The 21,527-nt window shown below is 57.0% G+C and overlaps 1 protein-coding gene across 1 annotated transcript in view; it reads left to right on the top strand.

Moving 5' to 3' along the window:
- The first annotated feature begins 7,126 nt into the window (after positions 1–7,126).
- Positions 7,127–21,527, top strand: part of HS3ST6 (heparan sulfate-glucosamine 3-sulfotransferase 6) — a 29,091-nt gene continuing 14,690 nt past the window's right edge. The window contains exon 1 of the mRNA XM_054643882.2: positions 7,127–7,523. Coding sequence (XP_054499857.1) covers positions 7,162–7,523 — 362 coding nt within the window. The 5' untranslated portion in view covers positions 7,127–7,161. The remainder of the gene's footprint in view (positions 7,524–21,527) is intronic.

Below are 21,527 nucleotides of genomic sequence, written 5' to 3' on the forward strand. Positions count from 1 at the left end.
ACCGAGATTGGGCACGGCCACGGGGAGCTCGTGGCTGTGACTCAGGGGAAGGAGGATGAGGAGTCCCAGCTGCTCTCTGCTGGGTTGGGAACAGCTCTGCCTGGGTCCTGCCTGCTCTGGGCACGGTTTGGGACAGGATTCTGCAGCCCTGCCCTGCCAGGTGATGAGCAGGGCCTGCCTTAGGGCACAGAGCCAGTCCTGCCTCTTCCCCTGCCTTCCCCAAAGCATCCCTGGGGCTGCACCCCTGCTCTGCCATCCTCCCTCACCTCAGGGGCTGCTGCTGCCCCTTCCAGGCTCCCCAGTCCCACACTGGCCCTGTCCCAGCGCCTCTGGCACAGCCCCCAGCCCTGCACCAGGGAAACAGGCCCCAGGGGCACGGTTTGGGGCTGAAAAAGTGCAATTAAACCATGCAGTGACCCTGGTGGTAGCCTGTTGTGGATGTATTTGAAACAAGAATTTAGAGAATCGGGAATTCCCTGAGTGGTTTGGGCTGCAAGGGAACCTCAAAGCCCATCCAGTGCCACCCTTGCCATGGGCAGGGACACCTCCCACCACCCCAGGGTGCTCCAAGCCCTGCCCAAGCCTGGATCTCACCTGCTGTGGCCAGGAGAGGTTGCCTGGTGTTCCCTGGCGCTGAGCTGGTGCCCCATTCCCCCACCCCAAATGCCATTCTTGCCTAGGACCTCATTCCCCCTCCCCAAATACCATTCTTGCTCAGGACCTCATTCCCCCTCCCCAAATGCCATTCTTGCTCAGGAGCCTGCAGTGGGAGCAGCAGCAGGAGGAATTCCTGCACTCCCCTCCCCACTGCTGGGCTGCTCCAGCCCTCCTTGGGAGGCTTCCAGGCTCATTAGGGAGATGTCTGTTTGCTGTGTAATTAACTCTAAATGAGATCAGCAGTGAACACAAATGCCATTAAAGGCTCCAGGGCTCCCTGGGCTGGTGAGGAGCTTCAGGACAGCCCTGGCTGGGCACCGAGGCTCTTGGGGATGGGACAGGGGTTGATGAGGGGGAGCCCTGGCCCAGGAGGGACAGAGGTGGCTCCAGTGACTCCTCAGGGACTGAACCTTCCTCTGTCATCCCCCAGGGCATTGGAGCCACTCTGGAATTCCCATTCCAGCTGTGGCCTGCAGCTGGACAGGCTCCAGGCCTCACCTTTGGCTGCATCCCTCACCCACTGCCAGCCCTGATCCTGCTCTGTTCCATCCCCTGGCTGCTCCCAAAGGGGACTTTTCCCACTGGGAATGCCCTTGGCTGCTCCACATCCAGCCAGGACAGACAAATCCCTCTGGTTCCTCACACCTGTGTGCCCAGTGCCTGGGTTACAGCAAATTAAACACACAGAAAAGAGCCACTTTTGTGCCTCCTCCCGTCCCTGTAATTTTGTCACTCCCAGGATGATGTGAAACCTGTGTCACCCCTGTGTCCCCACCCAGGAGGGCACCTCTGAGGGAATGACTGCTCCCAGTTTGTGTCAGATGGGCAGTGAGGAGGGGACTGGGCTGTGCCAGAGCCCCAGGGATGAGGTTTGCCCTGAGCTCTGTGCCTCTGCCTGCCCCAATAAAAATTGCACATTTCATCTATGTTATTTTTTAAATTGAAGCTTAAAGAAAAAAAAAAAACCCAAAAAACAACCCCCAAACCAGTGGGTTCTGGCTGCCTTATCCCCTTATTGGGATGATTTAAATCAAAAGCAGGAATTGGGGGGAGGCTCCTTTTGTGGCTGCAGCTGGGTGGGAGCCAGCCCTGGCTCTGCAGCCACGGGGTGCCCGTGCTCCTGCAGCTCCCAAATCCCCAAATAATCCCACGGGGACAGGAGCACACAGCTGCTGCACCCACGTCCTTTCTGGGCTGCTGGAGATCCCCAGCCAGAATCCTCCTCCCTGGGATGCTGCTGCCTTTCCAAGCCAGGGGAATGAATGGGTTTGTCCTGTCCACGCAGGCTCTGCCCCCAAATCCCCGGAGCTGAGGTGGCCAAAGCTCCTGCTGGGGCCGGGGACAGCTGGAATTGGGGGTGTCCTGCTCCTCCTCCCCGCTCAGGGCTGTCTGCAGCTCCCCACAGTCTCTGTACCCACGGGCAATTCTCTGTGCTGGAGTTTTGCAAAACCATATTAAGCAAAAATCTCGCCCTGGCGCTGCTGGCTCTGCTCCAGGCTGGAAATTGCATTCCCCTGCTTGAAATTCCTCCCGGAGTTTCAGATGGAGAATGTACAACTTCACTTTCCATCTTGAGCTGCTGTCACACATTTTAATAACAGGGCTGGGCTCCACCCCAGCCGTGGCTGCGTGCCAGGGCTCTGGAGCCAGCCCTCGGAGCTGCTGCTGGAGCTGGGGCTCAGCCCCACAGCCCAGCTCAGCCTCCTGCAGCCAGGCTGGGCTCTGTGGCTTGGTTTTAATCCCTGCTGATGAGGTCTGGGTGTCCCCTTTGGTGATGGGGACGGGGTTTGGAGGGGATCAGCTCCGTGTGCTGCGATCCCAGTGAGGAGATGTGATCCACCCCCCCTCCTTGCTCCTATCCTGATTCTGTGATCAGCTTTGGGGAGCTCTGGCACAGCCCTGGTGGGGCTTTTCCCCTCTCCATCCTGCCTTCCCCACTGCAGGACCGGGAGAAATCCCCCTGTACCCTGACACTGATGATGGTTCTTCCCCAGATTCCAGCAGATAAACCTCAGATCTTGGGGAAAAGCCTTTGCTGAGACCCTGGATGGGACAGCAGCAGGGGGGTGGCACTGCCAGAGCTGCTGGGGACATCCCTGTGTGGGTGACCCCAGGTGGGGACAGCGAGGAGTGACCTGGCAGGGCTGTGTGGCTTTGGGGACATCCCTGGGGATGGGGATCCCTCTCCCCGAGCCGCCTTTTCCGGGCTGCTCTTTGAACCCGAGCAGTTGTGCTCTATTTGTCCAACAGCGGCTGCAATCAGGGAAACAGCCGCGCTAATTGGATTGGGCCGGCGGCGCTAATTGGCCGCGCTAATTGGCTGTTTGGAGCAGCCGCTCCCAATCAAGCTGTGCGAGCCTTTCAGAGCCCTGCGAGCCTTTACCAGCCTGGCAAAGCGCTCCGTGGAGGGCACCTGCGGAACCATCCCCGTGCTCCTAAAGCCCTTTTCATCCCTGCTGATCCCCCCGGCCCTTTTCTTTCTTTCTCTGTAACAACAAATTGGGGGAAATCCTAGAAATCCCCGAGCAGCTCCTGCCTGGGGTGGCCTGGAGGAGGTGACAGTGCTGGGGGGGACCCGTGGGGTGGCAGGGGTCCCACCCTGCTGGGTTTGGGATGGGGCAGAGGGTGGGGCACGGAGCTCAGGTGTGCTCAGAACTGTGCTGGTGCTGCTGGGTTTGGCCCTGGTGGCAATTGTCATTGTCCTGGATCAGGCAGGACAGTCCCCTGCTGCAGGACAGGGTTTGGGGGGAGAGCTGATCCCATTGCTCTCACCAGGGAGCTGATCCCACTGCTCTGAGCAGGGTTTGGGGGGAGAGCTGATCCCAGTGCTCTGAGCAAGGTTTGTGTGGAGAGCTGATCCCACTGTTCTGAGCAGGGTTTGTGTGAGGAGCTGATCCCACTGCAGGACAGGGTTTTGTGAAGGGCTGATCCCACTGTTCTGAGCAGGGTTTTGTGAAGAGCTGATCCCACTGCTCTGAGCAGGGTTTTGTGAAGAGCTGATGCCACTGCAGGACAGGGTTTGGGGGGAGAGCTGACCCCACTGTTCTGAGCAGGGTTGTGTGAAGAGCTGATCCCACTGCAGGACAGGGTTTTGTGAAGAGCTGATCACACTGCTCTGAGCAGGGTTTGTGGGGAGAGCTGATCCCACTGCAGGACAGGGTTTGGATGAAGAGCTGATCCCACTGCTCTGAGCAGGGTTGTGTGAAGAGCTGATGCCACTGCAGGACAGGGTTTGCTCACACTCCTCCATGCAGCATCTCCCTCCCAGGGAGCTCCTGAGCCACCAGCCCGGCCCTGGGGCTGCCCAAGGGCTGCTCACTCCTGCCAGGACCCAGGGAGGGAAAACCACCCCTGGCTGTGCTTCAGTGGGGACCACTGAGGGTGGTGAGGCCCTGGCACAGCCACCCCTGGGACACCAAACACGGGGAGAACGTTGCAGAACTCATTTATTTCACCCAAAATGCCCTGATTTTGCTAAAAACCTGCACATGAGCTGCTCACCCTCCACGGCCTGGGCTGCATCCAGGGACCCTCCTGCAGGGCCCCCCAGCTCCCCCAGACACGGGGCTGGGGTGACCTTGGGCCCATCCCAAGCCCTCGGCGCCGGGCCCTGACCGCAGACTCGTGTTTTCAGCCTTTTTCCCAAATTTTGGAGGTGAGAAAGGAAGGCTCTGACTGCTCTGCGGGGAGCTGGCGGTGCCAAGAGGCCCCGTGGCACCAGCCCTGGCAGCCCCCAGGCCGAGGGTGAGGAGGGGGAGTTTCCTGCTCCCCCTGCACCCTCGCGGAGTCTCCCTGGCTGCTCTGGGACAGGAGTTTGTCAGGATCTGCTCCTGCCAAACGTTCCCATTTTGACAAACTGGCATTTTCCAAGAGCAACATTGGCCCTCCCAAGCCAAACAGGGAGCTGGAGCAGCTCCTGCTTCCAAAGGCTCAGGGAAAGGCAGCCAGGGCTGGCCAGGGGCAGGGTTTGGATGGGTTTGTGCTGATGGAACTGCTCTGATAGTGGTGAGCTAGAACAGAGCCTTGGCAGAGTTCAAGGATAAAGCAGGGATTTATTAAAAGGCCTCAGTAGATACACCTTGGGCAGTGCAAGAGCCTGGCTGTGGCTACACCCAAGATGAACCAAAATGGTCACAAAATGGATGAGGTCTCACATTTTTATAAGTTTTGGTCCATTTCCATATTGGGGTTAATTGTCCAATTACAGCTTTAGGTTGTGAAGTTCCATCCTTCCTGTTTTTCTCTCTTTAATTCCCTGTTGTTTGCACTTTTTGGGCCTGGAGCTGCCGTGGTGTCCTTGGTTCTGGGGCTGGAAAAGGAAAAGGATTGTTCTGTGTGACTGAGCTGTGAGGAGAACTGCTGACACTTTCTATGGAGTTCAGAGTCATGGACCAATGCAGTGCAGAATCTGGGAAATAGGAAATAAACCAAGGCACCACCAGCAGCAGCAGCAGCAGCAGCTGCCCTCCCTCGGTGCCATCGCTCCCTCCCGGCCCTGGGAGCTCGGGGCTGGGGCTGGGAGGGGTCTCGGGCTGTCCCACCCCTCTGAGAGCTCCGGCGGGCGCCAGCCACGAGAGGGCACAAAGCCCTGGCCCTGCAGCCCTGTGACCGTGTCACCGTGTCACCCTGCAGCCCTGTCACCGTGTCACCCTGCAGCCCTGTGACACTGTCACCGTGTCACCCTGCAGCCCTGTCACCCTGTCACTGTGTCCCCCTGCCATCCTGTCCCTGTGTCCCCCTGCAGCCCTGTCCCCGTGTCACCCTGCAGCCCTGTCACTGTGTCACTGTGTCCCCCTGCAGCCCTGTCACTGTGTCACCCTGCCACCCTGAACCCGTGTCACCCTGCAGCCCTGTCACCCTGTCACTGTGTCCCCTGCCATCCTGTCCCTGTGTCACCCTGCAGCCCTGTCCCCGTGTCACTGTGTCCCCTGCCATCCTGTCCCCGTGTCCCCCTGCAGCCCTGTCCCCGTGTCACCCTGCAGCCCTGTCCCCGTGTCCACTGTGTCCCCCTGCCATCCTGTCCCTGTGTCACCCTGCAGTTTTGTCCTCCTGCAGCTTTGTCACCCCTCAGCCCTGTCCCTGTGTCCCCTTGCAGCTTTGTCACCCCACAAGTCCCCACTGGTGCCACTGTGGCCCTACAGGACCCTCACTGACCCCATCCCAGGCCATGGATCCCCACCAGCCCCCAGCTCTTGAAAAACCTGGGGATTAATTCAACAGAGTTAATTACATGAATAGGCTAATTAAGACACCAGCCTGGGATCCTGCTCTGGTGCTGGAGTGGGGCCCTTCCCAGAAACAGCCCCGGGAATGGTGAGAGGAGGAGGGAACACGGGCAAGAAGAAAAATGGATGGGAAAATGGTGGTGAAGTACGGAGAAATGATGTGGGAAATCATGGGAAACGTGTGAGAACACAGGGAAATGTGGGAAGCGTGTGAAAACATGGGGAAGCGTGGTAAAAATATGGAAAAAACATAGGAAAATAGGGAAAAATGTGGGGAAATAGGGGGAAAATTGGGGAAAAGTGAAAACACGGAGTAACACAGGGAAACGTGGGGTAACATGGAAAAACAACCAGAAATATGGGGAAAAAAAAGGAAAATACAGGGAAAATATGTGAGAACACAGGGAAATGTGGGAAGCGTGTGAAAACATGGGGAAGCGTGGTAGAAATATGGAAAAAACATAGGAAAATGTGGGAAAATGTGTGGAAATGTGGCAAAATAGGGGAAAATGTGGGAAAAAAATGAAAGCATGGAGTAACACAGGGAAATGTGGGGTAACATGGAAAAACAAGCAGAAATATGGGGGAAAAAAAGGAAAATACAGGGAAAACATGTGAGAGCACAGGGAAATGTGGAAAGCGTGGTAAAAATATGGGAAAATGTGGGAAAAAATGAAAGCATGGAGTAACACAGGGGAATGTGGGGTAACATGGAAAAACAAGCAGAAATATGGGGGAAAAAAGGAAAATACAGGGAAAACATGTGAGAGCACAGGGAAATGTGGAAAGCGTGTGAAAAATATGGGAAAATGTGGGAAAATAGGGGAAAATGTGGGAAAAAATGAAAGCATGGAGTAAGACAGGGAAATGTGGGATAACATGGAAAACCAAGCAGAAATATGGGCGAAAAAAGGAAAATACAGGGAAAAGGCGTGAGAGCACAGGGAAATGCGGGCAGAGGAGTCCCGTGCGCGGCAGGGCCGGGGCCGGGAGCGCTGCCCCAGGCAGGGGCTGCCCCGTCCGGCTGTGCCAGCCACGCGTGGGCGGCCCCGTCCCCGCAGGGACCCCGCGTGTGCCGCGCCCCCTCCCCGTTCCCAATCCCCTCCCCATCCCTTCCCCTCCCCGGGCCGTCACCGCCCCACGCGCGTGTCCTCGCCCTCCCCCGCCCCGCGTGGGGGCGGCGCGGCCGGGCCGGGCCCGGGGGGAGCTCGGGGGGCTCCGGGGCCGGGCGGGGGGCGCGGCGGCGGCGGCGGTGGCGGTGCGGGATGCGCGGCCCCCGATGGGATGTAGCGGGCGGCTGCTGGGAGCCGCCGGGGGCCGCCGCGCCTCGCTGCTCCTCACCATGATCCTGTTCTTCACCTACTTCTTCTCCTGCCTGCCCGGGCCCTGCGAGCCGCTGCCGCCCGCGCTGCTGCTGCCGCCGCCCGCCGCGCTGCCCGCGGGCCCGGGGGAGGCGGCGGCGGGCGCGGGGGGCGCGGGGGGCGGCAGCCGCCGCTTCCCCCAGGCCATCATCGTGGGCGTGAAGAAGGGCGGGACGCGGGCGCTGCTCGAGTTCCTGCGGGCGCACCCCGGGGTGCGGGCGGTGGGCGCCGAGCCCCACTTCTTCGACAGGTGCTACGAGAAGGGGCTGCGCTGGTACAGGTGAGGCTGCGGCAGTGAGGGGGTCGGTAATTAGCGCACAGCAGTTAATTGCTGCCCGGGCTGGGATGCGGCGGCTCCGCAACAGGCGGGTCCCGGGAGGGAAAGGGGGTCCGGGGGTCTCCGGCGGGACCGAGCCTCGCCCGGGCTGGGAAGGGGCTGGCGGCTGCTTTTGCGGGGCTGCTGCGGTGTGAAAAGCGATGTCCTTGTCCCCGTGTCCCTCCCTGTCCCCGCGCCTCCCATCCCGCATCCCGCCCGGCCAGGGACGAAGGCGGTAGCAGAAATGCGCTCGTTTCGCTCCGCAGGCTTTGAGGTTTGAACCTTTAGCGCTTTATCCCCAGCCGTGCCCCCGTTTCCCCACCGGGCTCCTTTAGGAATTGTTTTATTCGTGTGGTTTCTTAAAAAAACACAGAAACGAGCGAGGACCTCGTGCTTGATCCTGAGCCGGGCTCGGGGCGAATCCGTGGGATCCTCGGTGGGCAAAGGGCAGAGCGGGAGTGATCCAAGGTTTTGTTTTTTGAGGGTTTCCATGGGATCGGGCTCTTCGGGCGATAAAGCGTTCGGAAGAGCAGCTACTGTGCATGTGGAGTGGATTAAACTCTGTCTCCCGGCCAGCTCCAGAGCGCTGGGCCAAGGGAGTCGGGAGCGATAAGTCCCTTGAAGCCGGGGGTGGAATCTGCCCCGTTATTCTGAAGGCAATCCAAATGTGCCGATGTATGAAAGCGCCGCGGTGTTCTCGGGGAAACATCTGAAAATAATCAAAGGAGCAGCTCTCGCTGTCCTTCCTGCCTCTCCATCCCCTTCTCCCCGAACACCGCGTTCCTCCCCATCCTTCGGGGGAGGCTGCAGCTTCCCAAGCCTCGCCGAAGTAACAACCTGTGAAAAATCAGCGTGTTTAATGGAAAGAGTAATTTCAGCGGTAATTTTACCCGCAGACTTTCAGCTCTCTGAGCCCACATCTGGGCTGTAAAGTTACGACTTAACACACCTTCAAAACCCAGTAAGTAGCGGCGCTCGTTTTTACGGCTGCATGAATATTGCCGTGATTTATGAGCTCATTCCTCAGCTCCGTTCGGGTCCGCGCCGCTCCAGGAGCAATAATGATGATCACTAATCTTTTTGGGGTGAGGACTGCGAGCTGGCTCCCGCTCGGCAGAATGGGGCTTTAATGACTGCGAGCACATCATTAAAGCGGGGAAGATCGAGCGCTTTCATATCGCTCGGCGGAGCCCGGCGAGGCTCGCAGGACGGAGCGCAGAGAAGGAGCAGAAATAAATCTGAGTTTGGATGGCTCTGCTGCGGGTTTTTAGTGCTGGAAGTGCTTGCAGGGAGCCTGGCCTGACACCAGCTTCGAGATGATCCCGCATGTGGTTGTGGTAAATTTGGGGAAATAGAGCGGGGAAGGTTTTCTGGGCTGGGGAAAATCCGCATCCTCCGGGGCGAGGCAAAAAATCAGGAGATGTTTTACTTAACTCTGCATAAAGTGTGGTTTTAATCACACACACACACACAGAGCCATTTCCCTTCGCTTCCTCTCCTCTCTGCCTCTTGTTTTGTCTTCTCACAAGACCTCGCAGTGCCCAGGGATCTTATCCCCGGCAAAGCCAGACAGAACTAAATGTTTAAAGCTGGGATGTGCTGGAGTGGAGGGGAAGAGGAGTTGGACAGAAACTCGGGTTTTTCCTATGGATATCTCAAAAGTGGCGTAAACATTTTTAAAATGTTTGAACTTGCTAGGAAACCGAAATTACACCAACTGCTTCTCACGCCAAGATATTTGGCCCGAAGGCACCTGTAGGTTGTTGCTTGTTTTGAGTAAATGTGGAAAAAGAATTCCCTTGGAAATATCACTCCAGAATTATTTTGTTCTTTCTTAGCAGCTCTGTCCCGTAGTGATTTCCCTGCTCTGGCAGGAGCATCTCTTCGTGGGTGATGAGTAGTTTGTTGTAAGTTACTGACTGAAATAATTTATTCTTACTGGTTTGTTTTATTTAATTTAAATTTGAAATTGGCCCAAAGCCCCCCCTTTTTTTTTGGAGTAATAGTGGAAAGAAAATGTTCTGCAAAAGCATCTCCTACAGAATTCCTTGAGTTACTACAGCTTTAGCTAATTCTGAGGAGATTAAACACCTTTTTGAGGCTGCAGCATAAATGATTTAATGGCTGATCCAAGCACGATGGGATGCTTTCTCCTCAAGCAAAACACAATTTGAATTCTTTTGGCACTCAGTGCTGCTTGAAGGAAACCTAAATAAAAAGAAGAGAGGATGCTGGGGTGTCTGCTGCCAGTTTGGGGTGTGGGGGTTCCCTGTGGGAGCCTGGAACTCTCTGTGCCTGTTTTGTGGGAATGTAGGCGAGGACAAATGGGAAAAACTGAATTGAATCCGAGCAGTTTGGGGTGAGATTCAGAAACCCATTGCAAAACTTGGAGCACCTGTGAAGGTGTGGGGCCAGGTCCTGCCTTTGCCTGTGGGGATGGAGGAAAACAACATTAGTGGGGTGAAGGGGTTTGGGGGCTGGAACCCCCTCGGTGAGAGGGGAGCAGGTTTGGGCTCACAGGGCACAGCTGGGACGTGTTCACCCCTTGCATGGCGGGGCTGGGGCTCTCCTGTGTCACTCTCTGCTCCACTGGGGACGTTTTGGGGGCGTAGCAGAATCCTTGCCTGGGGTTGTTCCCTTTTGGGAGGCCAGAGCTGCTCCTGTTCCCACGCAGAGCTCCCGGCTGCTCCCCCTGCCTCGCACCCACCTCGGGGCTCTGGGGGAAAGGGGCAGGAGAGGAGGGGAACAGCAGCTCTGGGGAGCTGGAGAGGGGCCTGGCTTGTGAGAAAGGGAGTTCAGCTCTGAGGGAATTGTGTGGAAAGCTCTGAGCTCATCCAAAGAGGTCTCCCTGTCCCCATCTGCCAGAACTCGGTGGCAGGATCGGCTCAGTATGAATGGGCTTTTCCCCTGGCCCGGGTTTCCCTGCGTGATCTGGGATCCCTATCCCTCTCCTCCTTCCTGTCCTCCTGCTTTTCCCAAGGGCCAGAGGAAGGTTTGGGCAGGAATGGTGCTGGGCCAGGGCTCCCTGCACCCCGTGTGTCCCTGGGATTGCACACACCCGACCTGTAGGAACTGTAAAGAATCCCCTATTTTCACGCAGTTCACACCAGAAGCATTAAAAAGTACTCTGGGATGTCTGGTGATTGTCCCTCTGCAGCCAGAGGCACACGAGGGGCTGCAATCCCCGCCGAGCATCCTCAGGCCCTGCAGAGCCAGCCCAGAGCTCCGAGACTCCGAGGCCAAATTTAACTTTTCATTGTCGTTTTCCCACCCCATCCAACACGAAGGCTGGCACGAGGGGCCAGGAACTCTCCCGGGGGTTCCTCATCCCTCTGTGCTCCTGCTGGGCTGTCCCAGCTCGGGAGCACCTCCGGGAAGGTGCAGGGGGAGCGGGGAGCCCTTCCCTGGCCCGTGGGGTTTGCCCCCTCCCCTTCCCCAGCCCCATTCACAGCAGCTAATAACGCTCTTGAAAGGCTTCCAGGATTTCTTGAGCCAGACTTTGTTATCTCGGAACCTCGCAACCCCGACGCCTTTGAGCGACAGGGGAAGGACGCGGCTGCGGCGCTGCTCTTTTGACTTTTGCCGGGAGTGTTATTGGCAGCTGAAAAGTGCAGCTAAGTAGGTGCCTGGAGGGGTTTTTGTGTGTGTTGTGATTGTACAGACAGATCGAGACACTCTATAGCCCGAGCTGCTGAATGGGACCGGCTCCTCCGGAGCCACCAGGCTGCGTTTTGGCACCGCTCTGCGGCCCCTTCCAGGGCGAGCTTTGCTTTCCTCGGGGAAGCGCAAAGGTGGGGACAGACAAAGGAATCCGGGCTGGCGATGCTCGGAGCTGCTCCGGGACGTTATCTTTATTCATTGGCACCGCTAATCTCCCCTCCTGATGGACTCGATTGCAGGCTCAGAGCGGCCCTTGTTCTCCCGGGCCGCTCGCAGCCGCTCAGCCCCGCAGATTCTCGCCTCTGTTTCTTTGCAATCTTTTCTCTGCCATTCACAAGTGAGACCTTTCTGTCTCAGCTTCCCGGATCCTCACCCCCGTGTTTGGGAAATGAAACCTCGAGCACAAAGAAAACATGCGGGAAACCTGAGAAAAAGCTGATTTTAACTAAGAATAAGATACACCAAAGCTTTTACTGAAGGCGTAGTGTTTTGGATCGGCTTTTATGCGCTGTTTTAGCGCCAGCCCTACTCTTAGGACCAGGCTTAAGTGCTGGGTCTCCCTGATGATGTGCCCCTGCTTTCTGCTCCCTAACTTGGGAAGCAATCCATAATTCGTGCAAAGTTTGGGTTTCTGCAAACTGCTTTCACGTGGGATTAAAAATAGCTTTTACTGCCACGACGAGGAATTAACATTTGAAACCATTTAAAGAGCTCCCAGGCAGGGGTTGCTGCGGGTGGGGAGGGACAGGGGCTGTGCCTGTCCTGATCTGGGGGGTCGGGGATGGGGTGAGGAGCTCAGCTCAACCCTCCTGCCCCCCATTTTCACGCTGTTACTCCCTTATTTCCACCCGGCCGCGTTTTCTTCCCGACCCCATCAAGTGCTTCTTGCTGACCCAAGCAGGTTTGGGAGCCTGAATTTGAGCCTGAATTTGAGCCTGGCTCAGCCTCCAGGCGAAATGAAGTCGGGTTGTTCCTTGTGCTGCTGCTGAGATCGTGTCAGGCTCGAGCGATTGGAGCTGCGTGTTAATGTTGGCTGGGATTTTGGGGATAAAAGCTGCGACTTGCAGGGTGGAAGGTGCTCATCCCGCCTCAGGAATGCTCTCCCTGTCTCTGGCTCTGTTAAATGAATGGGGGGATTACACCCGGGCTGGGCAGGGGGTGTGCAGGAGTAACCCGAGTTCCTAAAGGATTTCAGATCTGCCAGGATTTCCATCCCAGGCTGCTCAAACACACCCAGAAATCACAGGGCTAGTTTTAAAAAAATAACATTAAGGGAATGAATACCTTTGGAAAAGGCTTCTTCATTCCTGTCCTTTCTCTTGTTGTAACTTCAGGGGGTAGAAATTGAAATATTGAAACTTTTCTTTTTTTTTTTTTTTTTCGGCCCATGTAACTCCAGGGAAGTTTTGAAAAATGTCAAATATTGCCAAAAAATCCACCAAGAGCCGGGAAAGCCGCAAGGCTTCTGTAAGTGGAATTACTGAAGGCTTGGAGAAATAATCACAGCAGTGTAAAGGAAAGTTTGGGAGTTTCTCCTTCAAGGCATTAGGGGGATTTTTTTCCCCTGGATTTTTTCTTGATAGTGACAGAAGGTGGAAAAGGCCGGTGGATTTAGAGGGTGCTTTCATGCAAGGAGAGACAATTACTTAAGAGAGTTCAAAGCTTATTTATAAAACAGTAATTACCTTCCCCTGGGATGGAGACGGGCAGCTCTGGCAGTGGGGAGGGGGTTCCAGCACTTAATTGGCAAAGATGCTTAAAAGCTTCCTCCTGACCTTTTCAAAAACTTTCTGCTGCAACAGGCTCGGGCAGAGATTGAAAACCTGCCCGAGGAAAGGCCAGGTTTAATACCGAGACTTAGCTCTAAATGGCTTTTCAAAGGGCTGTGGAAATCCTCCTGCTTAGGGAGCTGGGGGTGTCAGAGAGAGGGAGGATGAGGGATGGATGGATGGATGGACAGGGATGAATGGGTGAGGGTTGCATTAGGGATGGGAATGATGGATGGACGGATGAGGGATGGATGGATGGACACAGGGATGCTCCTTGTCTACAGGACAGAGCTCTGGGACCTGAGCCTGGCAGTTCCCTCCCCGCATCCTGGCTCTTGGGATGGCCAAAATATTGAAGTGAGGAGCACAGGGATGTTCTGAGAGGCTTCTGTGGGGCTTGGTTAAAGCCAGGTCTGGGGGGTGAAGGCAGCCAGGGCTGGTCCCTGCTGGGCACGTCAGGGCAGTGGTTTAAGATGAGTCTTCCCTTTCCTGTGGGAACTCATGGAATCATGGAATGGTTTGTGTTGGAAGGCACCTCAAAGGTCAGCTCATCCCACCCCTGCCATGGCAGGGACACCTCCCACTGTCCCAGGCTGCTCCAAGCCCCAGTGCCCAGCCTGGCCTGGGGCACTGCCAAGGGATCCACAGCTGCTCTGGGCACCTGTGCCAGGGCCTCCCCAAATTCACCCCACACAAAGAACAGCCCAGACCCCCCAGTCCCACCATGACAAACTCGTGGTGGTTGCAGCCCTGAGCTTTCCCCATGACAGGGCTGAGATCTTGGCTCAGGATTTACACGCTCACCTTTGGTGGTGATGCTCCTGGGTGGAAAATTCACAGCAGCTCCTTGGACTTCCCCTCCTTCTCCCTCTGCTCAGAGACAGCTCAGATCACAGCAATCTCAAAATTATTCCTGCATCCCTGCAGTGAGTCACTCTGACTGGTTTGAGATGCCAGTGTGGATGTGGCACTGGGGTGGTGAGGGGGCACAGGGGAGCAGTGGGGTCCTGCAGGTCACCCCAGCACTCAGGGCCAGCGTGTGCCAGCTCTGGGTGTGGCTCCAGGGCCAGAGCAGAGCCGGGGTTTGCATGGCTGAGATGGTGCAGAGCCATGGAGAGCATCCCTGCTCCACCAGGTGCTGTGCATGGACTGCCCTGACCTGGAGCACGTGGAGTGCTGGTCCCAGGCTGAAATGTAGGAGGGAATGGCTGAAATTCAAAAAAATTCACCATCTGGGCTGTTAGAGCCCCAGCACGGGATGTTTTAGGCAGCCTGGGATAACAGCAGCACTTTGGGAGTGGGATGAGCTGCCAGGCTCCTCCTCTGAGTGACTCTGGCGTGCTCCACCAAGGAAATCTGGTGGCAGGCAGGGACACAGGGAAGGAACTCCTCTCTCCCCGCCAGCAGCTCACAGCGAGGGGGTGGCAGGAGCCTCCCACGCCCCCGGGGCTGCTCTGCATCTTAGCCCACAAAATTGATCAGGAGCAGGAGGGAATTACATTAATACAGTCACTTGTCACTGAGGTCTTATTAGGAATCTGCGCTCATTAGTGTGGAGAGAACAAAGCTGTGACCTTGTTAAGGTCCTCGGGCAGGGAAAGGCTGATTGACCACTTTGCTGCTGATTTATCGCCGGGCCCCTGAGCTGTGTGTGGCACCCCTGGCCCTGGGCACACCTGGAGGGCTTTTCTGTAGCTGGAGTGAAGAATTGGCGTCCCCTCCCTGCCCCATCCGCACCCTCCAGGCTGATTCAGCCGGGAATTCGCAGCCGCGTTATGCAAATAAATAAAAAAATAAATCAAAGCAGGCGGGGGCGGTGATTGATGGGAAGGGCCAAGGAAAGTGACAGGTCCGGTCCCCAGGGGCCACATCCCGGCTCTGCTCGGCGGGGGCTCCTGCCTGGTGCAACTTCCCAGCTGCTCCAGAGCCGCCGCATCCCAAACCTGTCCCAAAGCCATCCCAAACCCATCCCAAAACCATCCCAAAGCCATCCCAAAGCCATCCCCTGCCTGTCCCAAAACCATCCCAAAACCATCCCAAAGCCATCCCATACCTGTCCCAAAGCCATCCCAAAACCATCCCAAAGCCATCCCATACCTGTCCCAAAGCCATCCCAAACCTGTCCCAAAGCCATCCCAAAGCCATCCCAAACTTGTCCCAAAACCATCCCAAAGCCATCCCATACCTGTCCCAAAGCCATCCCAAACCCCGGGGCTGGGGGAGCTGCCCCCCGTCCCCCTCTGCTCCCGACATCAGCCCCAGCCCAAGGCGGGACAGACCCGCTGGGGGTGCAGGAGGGGTGGGCTCAGCTCTGGGGACAGATTTGGGCATGGCAGGAAGGACATGGAGGGGCTGGAGTGTGGCCAGGGAAGGGAACGGGGCTGGGGAAGGGGCTGGAGAATCCCTGAGGGAGCTGGGCAGGGGCTGCAGAATCCCTGAGGGAGCTGGGCAGGGGCTGCAGAATCCCTGAGGGAGCCGGGCAGGGGCTGCAGAATCCCTGAGGGAGCTGGGCAGGGGCTGCAGAATCCCTGAGGGAGCCGGGCAGGGGCTGCAGAATCCCTGAGGGAGCTGGGCAGGGGCTCAGCCTGGAGCAAAGGAGGCTCAGGGGCCCTTGTGGCTCTGCACAGCTCCTGCCAGGAGGGCACAGCCGGGGGGGCCAGGCTCTGCTCCAGGGAACAGGGACAGGAGCAGAGGGAACGGCCTCAGGCTGGGCCAGGGGAGCCCAGGGTGGGATTTTAGGGAAAATTCCTTCCTGGAAACGCTGCCCAGCCCTGGCACAGCTGCCCAGGGCAGGGGTGGAGTCCCCATCCCTGAGGGGATTTATCAGCCCTGTGGATCTTTGGACTGGATGATCTTTTCCAGCCATGATTCCACAACTCCATAATTCCTTCTGGGGGTGAAATCAAGCCCCCATCAGGGCAGGATCCCGAAATGCCTCTGCCATCTCCACAGATTATTTAATTCCATTTTATTTTCCCTTTTCTGGAGGCTTCTGTAGGCGCTGCTTGCACCCGAGTCTTTCTCTGTCCCCACCTGCCCTGAGTCCCTGGTAATTCCAAGTGACAAATGTCCCCTCCAGGGCCACCCTGCCGGGCAGGAAATGTCCCTTAAGTGGCAGCCAAAGAAATCCTGCAGTTCCCGGAGGGGCTTGGTCGGAGGGGCTTGGTCAGTGCCATCGATCGGCCACTTGTCATTGTCAGCGTGATCGCTCAGCGCTGCTGCCGGTGCCTGGGGACAGGGAGGGGACACTGCTGTCCTGGAGGGACATTGCTGTCCAAGGGGATGTGACACGGCTGTCCCTAGGGGACACTGCTGTCCAAAGGGACACTGCTGTCTTGGAGGGACACTGCTGTCCCCAGGGGACATTGCTGTCCTGGGGGGGGGGGGGGGGGGGGGGGGGGACATTGCTGTCCCAGGGGATGTGACACTGCTGTACCAGGGGATGTGACACTGCTGTCCCCAGGGGATGTGACAGTGCTGTCCTAGAGAGGGGACACTGCTGTCCCCAGGGGATGTGACATTGCTGTCCCAGGGGACACTGCTGTCCTGGAGAGGGGGACACTGCTGTCCCAGGGGATGTGACACTGCTGTCCCAGGGGATGTGACACTGCTGTCCCCACGGTCCCTGGCGTGCCGCAGCCTCTCCAGGGCTGTCCCCCCTTTTCCTGCGAGCGCCAGCCCGGCGGGACAGGGGAGGGGGGGGTTTTATTCTGGGTTTATTCTTCCTCCGTCACTTCTCTGCTTCCCAAAGTCATCCCCCAGAGCCACACAAGCCTGAGAAAAATTTCGAGGGGCCGCTGCCAAGGACTTTGAGCCGAGGTTTGGGTTTTGTTGAGGGCAGGCAGGGTTTGTGTGCATGAAAAGCCGGGTTTGGGGGGAGGGCCCGGCAGCGCGTCCCCCCGCGGTGCCCGAGCCCCAAGCGTGACAAACCCGCATCCGCCCGGGCACAAAGGAGCCGTGAAAGGGGCTGGGATGGGATGGGCTGGGATGGGATGGGATGGGCTGGGATGCTGCCAGAGGGACAGGGACACAGCCCAGAGGGACAGGGACACAGCCCAGAGGGACAGGGACACAGCCCATGGGACAGGGACGCAGCCCATGGGACAGGGGGCATAGCCCAGCGGGACAGGGACACAGCCCATAGGGACAGGGACACAGCCCGAGGGACACAGCCCATGGGACAGGGACACAGCCCATAGGGACAGGGACACAGCCCAGAGGGACAGGGACACAGCCCATGGGATACAGCCCAGAGGGACAGGGACACAGCCCATAGGACAGTGACACAGCCCAGAGGGACAGGGACACAGCCCATGGGACACAGCCCAGAGGGACAGGGACACAGCCCATAGGACAGGGACACAGCCCAGAGGGGCAGGGACACAGCCCATGGGACAGGGGACAGACAGCTCAGCAGGACAGTGACACAGCCCATAGGGACAGAGGACACAGGTGTCCCCATCCTGCTCTGTGGGGTGGGACACAGGGCTGGGATCAGCCCAGGAAGGGTCCTGCAGGATTGGAGCTCTGGGAACTGGGATTTTTAGATTTCTGTGCTGACAGACTCTGACTCCCAGGAGGGCACTGAGTTTGTCCTGAGGCCATGGAGAATATTCCAGAATAGATGAATAACACCAGGATAGCACGTGTGCAGTGGGGTAGAAGTGTCAAGAACCTAAAGTTTTAGAATATAGTAATATATAGAGACTTGAGATACAATTTTAAGACAATAACTAATCCTTCTTCTTCACTATCTTCATTTTCTTCTTCATAGGTTTGAGTGGTGTTGGGTTAGGGTTGGGGATTTCACCTGCTGTGCTCAGGCACTGTCCTGCCCTGGCCTCCTGGGGTTTTTTGGGATCCTGGCTGCCCCTGGCTTTGGGGTTTGTTTGGAGCTGGTGTGAGGCAGGAGGTCTGCAGGGAGTTTGGGGAGCTCAGAGCTCATTTTGGATGATGTGGAAGGGATGGATGGACGGACGGATGGATGGACGGATGGACGGATGGACGGACGGACGGACGGACGGATGGATGGATGGATGGATGAGGGATGGATGGATGAGGGATGGATGGATGGATGGATGGATGGATGGATGGATGGATGGATGGAGGGATGGATGGAGGGATGGATGGAGGGATGGATGGAAGCAAGCTGGGTTCTGGTTCTGTCGCTGTTCCAGGCTGGTGTCACCCCTGGCAGGTGGCTCTGGGTCTGGGGTGTCCCCAGGGCTGTGGCTGTGTCCCTCTGGGTGTTTGGGTCACATCCCTCACTCTCTCCCAGTCCCCAGCCCCCCCAAATCCCTGGGCTGCTTTAGGGAGCCACCAGGGAGGGTCACCCCAACCTCCCCCACCAGGGAGGGTCACCCCAACCTCCCCCACCAGGGAGGGTCACCCCAACCTCGCCAGCCCCTGGGGGTGGTGGCAGTGGGGACATTGCTGAGCTCAGGGTCACAGAATGTCCCAAACTGGGACAGCCCCATTGCTCCAACTCATCCCTGGCGTTGAGTCCAGCCCAGGGGGAGCTGAGGTGGCCCCAGAGCCCCCAGCCCAGGGCAGGGGACAGGGCAGGGACCCCCAGTGGGTCACCCTCGTTAGCCTGGGTGTGACATGCTGGTTAATTGCCCCCTGTGCCATCAGAGGGGCCGTGTGGGGCTGGTGTCACTCTGCCACCGCTCCGTGTTTGATCCCCGTCTCGTCACAAGGCAGATAATGAGGGACAGCCTTGCTCTGGTCCTGGTGTGAATATTAAAAATGCATCTTTGGCTGCTTTGAGGGGGATCAGGAGCGTGTGAGGGTGCCCTGCACCCACGGGGCTGAGCAGGGATCACACCCAGGCCTCGCTCATGTTAGAGCTCATAAAACTTGAATTATTGAGCAGACACTGGGCAGGGGAGATTCCTTTCAGCATTAATCACTCTGCTGGTGCAAGACCTTTTCAAAAATTTTTTTTTTTCTGGGCAGAATGCCTTTAAATAAAGGCTCAGAGGTTCAGTGAGCACCTAACTCCAGCTGTGCCCAGCTGTGTGAGCCTCATGTCAGCGCCACAACCAAACAAATTCCTGCCAGTGTCAGCACACACCTGGTTGCTGGGGGTTTCTGGTTTCCTGACACCCAGGGCTGATGAGTTCCACGCTCAGCTGTGTGTGTGTGATGTACCCAGCTGTGACCCCACTTCTGATGGGTGCAGAGCAGGGCTGGGCAGGGCTCTGTGGAAGGAAACCCGGCTGTGAGAGCCCCTGGGCTGGGCTGGGAAGCTCCCAGGGACAGATCTCAGTCTTTGCATGCAGCTGGAGAGAAATTAAAGCACGATCTGGGTGGAGGACAGGGTGGGAACTCCTCTGATTTAATTCGGAATCCCCAGAGATTTGATGATTTTTGAGTCACGGAGCCTTGGCACGGGGGGAGTTTCAGTTCTTGCTCGAAGCCAGCGTGTCCTGAAGACAAGAAAACTGTCCCAAGGACAGGAGAGCCACAGCCCATGTGAATGTGCAAAGCTGTGCATGAACACAATCCCAGTCTGGGCTGGAGGTGTGTCACTGTCACATCTTCTGGAAAAATCCCCTTGCCCAGGATTCTTCTTCTCCTGGGAAGCTGAGAAGCCTCAGAGAAAAGGGAAAACAATCATGATCTGATTTGCTTCTCCTGTGTTTTGCTGCTTTGGAATGTGGTTTGGAGATTGTTCCATTGGATTCTGGAGTGAGTGTTTTCACTCTTTGGCCAATTACATCGAGCTGTGTCAGACTCCTGAAGAGAGAGTCACGAGTTTTGCTTTATTGTCTTTTAGCCTTCTGTAAGTATCCTTTCTCTATTCTTTAGTATAGTTCAGTACAGCATTCTTTAATATGATACAGTATCTTAAAATAAGAAATGAGCCTTCTGAGAATGTGGAATCAGATGCATCATTCCTTCCTGCCATCTAAGAGAGGTGGTTCATGATCCTCTCACCTGCAGAAAAACTTCAGCAACAGAGGTTAGGAAGCCATTTGGACATGTAAACATCTCCCAGGCCACAAAAGCCCAAAACCACCTCCCTGGCCATAAAAAAAAAAAAAAAAACCCAAGCCATCTCCTAGGCCAAAAACCTCCCCAAACCATCTCCTAGGCCATAAGAACCCCAAACCACCTCCCAGACCACAAAAACCCCCCAAACCATCTCCCAGGCTACAAAACCCCCAAATCATCTCCTAAGCCATAAAACCCCCCAAACCATCTCCCAGGCTATAAGAACCCCCAAACCATCTCCCAAGCCATAAGAACCCCCAAACCATCTCCCAGACCACAAAAACCCCCAAGCCATGCTGGCAGCCCAGTGAGGAATGGTGGCTGCTGTGGTTTGAGGGGCTCAGCGGATGAGATGAAGGCAGGGGGGAGCAGCAGGAGGTGGGAGGTGCTGCCTGGTGCCCCCACAGCCAGGCAGGTTTGCCCAGCCCAGCCCAGGGTGAGCCCCACACGTGCTGTCACCGTGCAGGACAGAGGAGAGCAGCTCTCAAAGAACAAGGAGAGCTGTTGCCACTTCAAAACCCGCCTGGGAATTGATGCCAGGCCTCCAACAGACTGATGCTCCTTTCTTCTCCCCTTAATTAATTCCTGTGCCTGCAGTGAATTTCCATCTTTTATTTGTGTGGCAATCAAAGGCTGCGAGCAGCGAGGCTCACATTAGGAACAGACCCATCCAAACCTTTTTTTTCCCCTCTTCCTGTATCACTCCTGGCCCTCTCCTCGGGCTGCCAGGCTGCAGCTGAGGCACAGATGCCAGGAGATGGCTTGGCTGGAGCAGGGAGGGGCACGCAGAGCCCCGGGGTTGGCTCCCTGCAGGTCCCCTTGGCTGTGGGGAGGAGCAGAACGGGGCTGGGTTTGCTCAGAGACACAAGTGGGCAGTGAGGGGCTCACCTGAGGAGTGCCTGGTGATTCCCAGCCTCCTTAAAAGGGGACGGGAAAAGCAGGGAAGGTTTGTGGCATCTGCATGGAAACCCCTGGGCCTGACCCTCACACCCCAGAGAGAGAGAGAGAGAGAGAGAGAGAGAGATTAAATATCCAGGGATGGCTTTGGGAGAGCCCTGCACATCTGGGCCTGGCTTTGGAGGAGAGCCCTGCACATCTGGGCATGGCTTTGGCTCTGGGGGAGAGCCCTGCACATCTGGGATGGCTTTGGGAGAGCCCTGCACATCTGGGCATGGCTTTGGCTTTGGGAGAGCCCAGCACATCTGGGCATGGCTTTGGGAGAGCCCAGCACATCTGGGCATGGCTTTGGGAGAGAGCCCTGCACATCTGGGCATGGCTTTGGCTTTGGGAGAGCCCTGCACATCTGGGCATGGCTTTGGGAGAGCCCTGCACATCTGGGCCTGTCTTTGGCTTTGAGGGAGAGCCCTGCACATCTGGGCGTGGCTTTGGGAGAGCCCTGCACATCTGGGCATGGCTTTGGCTTTGGGAGAGAGCCCTGCACATCTGGGCATGGCTTTGGCTTTGGGGGAGAGCCCTGCACATCTGGGCATGGCTCTGAGAGAGAGCCCTGCACATCTGGGCATGGCTTTGGCTCTGGGGG

This window comes from Agelaius phoeniceus, chromosome 16 (genome assembly GCF_051311805.1).
Source record: "Agelaius phoeniceus isolate bAgePho1 chromosome 16, bAgePho1.hap1, whole genome shotgun sequence".
Lineage (NCBI taxonomy): Eukaryota > Metazoa > Chordata > Aves > Passeriformes > Icteridae > Agelaius > Agelaius phoeniceus.